This window comes from Sparus aurata, chromosome 8 (genome assembly GCF_900880675.1).
Source record: "Sparus aurata chromosome 8, fSpaAur1.1, whole genome shotgun sequence".
NCBI classification, from domain to species: Eukaryota; Metazoa; Chordata; class Actinopteri; order Spariformes; family Sparidae; genus Sparus; species Sparus aurata.
The window spans coordinates 13,863,034-13,868,339 of NC_044194.1; the positions used below are offsets into that span (position 1 = coordinate 13,863,034).

Below are 5,306 nucleotides of genomic sequence, written 5' to 3' on the forward strand. Positions count from 1 at the left end.
TATTTGAAATATCTCCTTTGTTTGTATTTTCAAGACTGGGTAAGTTTTCAGACTAAAAGCACAAGTCTTAAAAAGGTGCAATATGTAATAATAGTCCAACGCAAAACAAATACAAGACAGTATATAGTTAACTGCTGCCAACTGGCTAGCTGCTGTTAACGAGTAAGCTCAATTAGCCGTGCTGCTAGCAGTACTGATTGCGGTTCACAGGAACACAGTAGATACATGCAATACATAGATGTCAGAAAGTAAATCCTTCTCATTCTGTTGATAATTCAAGTTCATTTTCTAATGTTTTCAACTCAAGTCCTTACATATTGCACCTTTAAAGAGGGGTCTGCATTGGATATAAAACTAATTCTCATACAGTTAATGTATGCAAAAGATGTTGAACATATCAACTGTAGAGTTTAACAGTCTGCGCCCATACTTTGTTTTACAGTTTATTCCTCAACTGCAGAATGTTACAAATAGTACCACTGACTATATCAACTAAATCTAAATCTTATCTGAACTTGAATCATCTCTGAGTAAAAAAACAACTACTCGTGAAACCCACACAAGAGTAGCAGAAATGTGTTTTATTGTAGCAAATAACATTGGCTGGATTTCCTGTTCTACAAAATGTTGAAAGCACCGGAAGCATTTAAGGATCAAGTGAAGGCTGTAAGAAATGCACTCAATTTAAGCAAGTCAAAGTAAATACTTCATCACATACTGTACACACTTCACTTATTATTTTCCTTCATTTTTTCCGCCCTGGTACTATAGTAAATGACACAATTCTCTCCCAAAAGAGTGGGCAAGCATTTTTTCTTTTCACCAAATTATGACAAATTGTGCGAATAGGCAAATAGATGTCTATTGAAAGCTTCTGTTTGTCATATGGCAATTCACAAACACATTCCATATCTCATTTAAATTAAGCAGGCATCACATCAATGTTTGTATACATTACAATTCAACGCAATAAACTATTTGTGCAGATAATAAAATAAGACATAGAAGGCTCTATTAGATGAGCAACAGCAGAGACCACAACAGAGGGCTATAGGCCATGAACACAGGGGAACTCCTTTCCATTTTGACCGGCTTTAGTGTTTTACATATTCTCTTTGCTGATTGTGAAACATATTTTCAACATCGACACCTCATGTTGCCTCCCTCATTATAAAAAGGGACTCCCATGTGAGATGCTCTCTCAAAAATACCCCAGGGACAAGCAAAGTGCATGACGAGTTCAGTACAAAACCACAAGCTATGGCACTGTTTGCACCAGTCTTTGTGTTGCCAACAAATGGAGCCAAAAACGAGGTGAAGTTAGTGTTAACCGGTTGCTTATTACGGTAGACGAACCCTGCAATAGGCACACTTGCGTTTCTTTGTAAACATAAATTGTTTGAGATGTGAAATGTATCATTTTAATAACGGATTTTTGGAAATGTCATACAAAAAAAGCAAAAAAAAAACCAAACCAGGTGATGGATGTGGATTTACAGTAACTATTGTTCCTCGATAATGAAAAGCAAAAACCGTGAAGTGAAAAAGTTTGTGTTGAGAATAGCTCAGTCTTAACATGACGAGAGAGTAAAGGTCTTTTGTGTTAGCTAATGTTAAGCACTGTAAGACTGTCTGATCAATCGTGTAATAAACTAGATGTGCGATGTGTCATCCCCGACTCCAAAGGTCCAAACCAGCTTGTATAAATTGGCAACAAGGGGGTAAGACCTGCTGTTCTGTCTGTAAGCACTTCAGATTGTTTTGCATGGAGCATGACAACTGTAGCTGTTTGTCTCATAACATTGTAAAAGAGGCAAAGAAATTCATCTTAAAAGTGGACAGTAGTTCAAACACCTTTCAAGTCATCTTGCAGTGATACTTATTCTTTCAGCCTCCAAGGTCAAGACTTCAGGTTTCACCATCAGGAGTTTCAGCCCACCTGCCACTACAGAAACGCAGAGGGAAAATCATGAGAACAGTCACATATTTGTCCTCATTTTGTCAATCTGAATCTCAAATTTGTTTAGTATTTTGATGTTATCTCTAACTAGATTTAAGATTCAAACTACAGTTGATTTATACATTTTACAGAAATTTGACTATGTGATGTAAAACACTGGCTTACCACAATAAAAGTGAGCGTTACATTACTTTTTACTTGAAAAAATAATCTTGAAAGTATCAGAACTCACCCACAAATATTAGGACATTATCCATAAAAACATTTATCCTCAAACTATTATAATATTCAATTTATTAATATCATCCAGCTTTACAAACAACTAAATCTGTACAAAGTATCGGTTACGTGACACAAAGACTCTCTTAACGTTTCTTCTTGACATGAATGTCAGTTGAGTGAATGCATATAACAACATCTTTTGAAAGTGGTTCAGTATTGCTATAGTGTTCAAACACATTAATTATTAAAGATGTTCCTGTTATTACAGACACCACACAACTCGAGGATAAACACAAAACTAACCTTCAGCCCACCGCCACCCGACACAGAGGAGCTCATCTCCTGCTTCTCAATCTCCTCCTGTTTTTTCCTTTTCCTCTCGACTGCTTCTGGATTTTTGACACCCCTGTATGTTGTCTGAGATAGAGAGACGAATATGATCAAGCACTCCAAGCAACTTCAAGGAAAAATGTGTTTTTATCTTATTTATAGGTTAAAAGACATATACAAGCAAACATGCGTTAATATTTTCCCATGTCCGTTTACATACAAAAGCACAAGGCATCTTCAAAAAGGGAATTCAACTGCCAAATAAGTAATTCAGAGAAAGGATGGAGCAGCTAACTGGAATGTGGCCGTGTGTTAGGGCTTGAGGTTTTTCATCTGTGGTAGTACAAGTGTGATCTGTCAGGGTGTCGGGAGTTTCGAAGATGAAAAGAGTGACTTGGGGGAAAGGACGTGTTGCAGCTGAGACATGAGCCAATCCAAAAGATTCACCTGGCAAGGAAGGGTTATATTCTGGTTCAGGTCTACTTACCTGGATACAACTTTAGCATGGCGCTTACGGGCGTGCAAGTGGCTTTTCTGTACAATAAAAAAATCACTCACCACACTGTCAAGTGCATCTACTGTTAATGGCGTGTATATATTAAACACAAGGCTACAAAGTCATACTACGCTAGATTTTTTAGTACTATTAGATACATGCCGAAAACAAATGCAGTCTGGACAACCCAGCAGTACATCCTGATTTTGCAATGGTTATAAAGTTACCTTTTTAATTAAATTGCCTTTGAAAACTGTTGTGCTTTATGGTTACTTTGGAGGCTGTTGTGTGTTTTGCTGTTGAATTGTATTGAGTTGTACTGTGAAGAGTTTCTAATGAGGGTAGACGAAGTGTCAAAACCTTATTTCTTTGGTAGGACAAATGCAGAAAAAGATGCTTGGGGAAGTTAATAATTCTAAACATCCCCAGTTAAGTCTACAGTTCCAGTGCAGTGTCTACATTTTGGACAATGAAGTCCATTGTTGAACTGTAAAATATCCTGCCTCTGTTACGAATCTGTGTCACGAGGGTTTGACACCAATTTGATGTTTTGATACTGAATTTTTAAAAATGCCTAATATTGCACTGGTATCAGCCCAAAAAGCCACTTATCAAATAAACAGTTTTAACCACTTCTACTTCAACATTTAAGAAATGAACACATTAATGTTTACATAACTATAATCCAATAATTTCACATGCATCATTCTGAAATGTGCTAGAGTACTTTTACTCTCGGGACGCTCTGGATGCTAATACTCTTGAATATTTACTAAAAGGGGCACTATGCAGTTTTAGAGAAGGAATTCAAACTATGTATTTTAATATCTACACAAACATGAGGTAACAAAAACAAACTATTTGTTTTTTCGAAATTATATTTTTCCACAGCTGTTTCTCAGAAGAAAATAAGGTCCCCAGAACACTGTTTGAAGCAAGACAGGTGGCAGGGTCCGCCACATGTAAACAGCAAAAGTAAAGGTAGTAGAGTCAAACAGCATGAAATTGTGTTGTCCTTTAAGGGCACTTTGTTTATTCAGTTTGTTCAGGCATAAATAAATCCACCACTTAAAATATTTCTCTTGTGATTACAATTTCTTCCCCAAAACTTCACAGTAATCTTGTTTTTTTTGTTTTTTTTATGCATGACTTTTATTTGTAACTGAGCATGTACACTCTGTGTTATTGTTACTGTATACTCAAGTACGGATCTAATAACTTATTCTACCTCTGCACAATAAAATTCAACAACTTAACAGATAGTAAGTCCTCCCTTCATGATGTTGGATTTATTGCAGGGTTGTTGTATATAGAGTACCTCTGCTTCAGCTTTATGACTCTTAATAATCTGGTAACCATGTTAATCAATACACTGTTTCGACAGCACTTGATACAGACAAGCAGACGTGCCCGGTCGTAAAAGAAAAAAAACCCTACCTCTTTTTGTCTCTTCTCGGCGGCCTCAGCTAATTGTCGTCTTCTTGTCTCCTGAAACACCACATTTTAAATATTGTAAGCCACAGCTGAAAGCAAATTGTCCTCACTTTACTGGCTGTGTTGGGCCTGGAGCATTCTTGTCGTGCCACCTTTCACAGAATATAAACACAGCCGACGGCTCCTGAACATATTAGGGCCTGTTGGTGTCCGACAGGTCATTTAAATCCATAGCTGACATATGTTTATTATTATGCATGGAATCATATTTAATATTGTGATACATGCGGGACATGTGTACTCTACTGATGACACAGCTCGTGATAAAAGTTTAAGTAAATTAACTTACAGGATCTGGAGTGACAACAACGTCGTCCGCTGCTCCACCAAGGCACGGTAAGCACATCCCCATACTTGAGTTGTTATTCAACGCGGAAAAGCAACGTAAAAATTGAGTTATCAGTTTCTGTTAGTCAGCCTAACTTACTAACTACCTAACCAAGCCAGCTGGTAAGCCACTTTTAGATAGAAGAAAACAGAAGCAGCAGCTTCCACTTCCATATGCAGTTGCTGGGTCGCCTAGCATAACGTTACCGTTAGCTAACGGCTTCTGTTAACGTTAGCTACTGTAACGTTAGCATCCTTGCCAGCAGCTAGTTTAAGTAACAACTACAAGCCCAGTTACGTCTCTAAGCCAGTAAACAAATTACTCCTCCTCACACCTCTTGTTTAATCGCCTCGGCATTTAAAAACGATCTGTGTGAAGGTCTGGCGTCGGGGCTGAATGTTTTTGCTCTGAGTTTGTTTTGGTTGGAGTTCAGCTGACTGGACCATTCTCCCAGGGTGTGTTCAAAAAAAGTTGCA

The 5,306-nt window shown here is 37.6% G+C and overlaps 1 protein-coding gene across 1 annotated transcript; it reads right to left on the reverse strand.

The window, feature by feature from the left end:
• Positions 1–560: 560 nt before the first annotated feature.
• On the reverse strand, positions 561–5,306 carry svip (small VCP interacting protein). The gene is made up of 4 exons (XM_030425572.1): positions 4,792–5,306; positions 4,446–4,496; positions 2,486–2,599; positions 561–1,945 (listed from the first exon to the last, which is right to left on the reverse strand). Exons 1-4 carry the CDS (start codon positions 4,852–4,854, stop codon positions 1,931–1,933), a joined length of 243 nt encoding a protein of 80 aa, XP_030281432.1. The 5' UTR covers positions 4,855–5,306; the 3' UTR covers positions 561–1,930.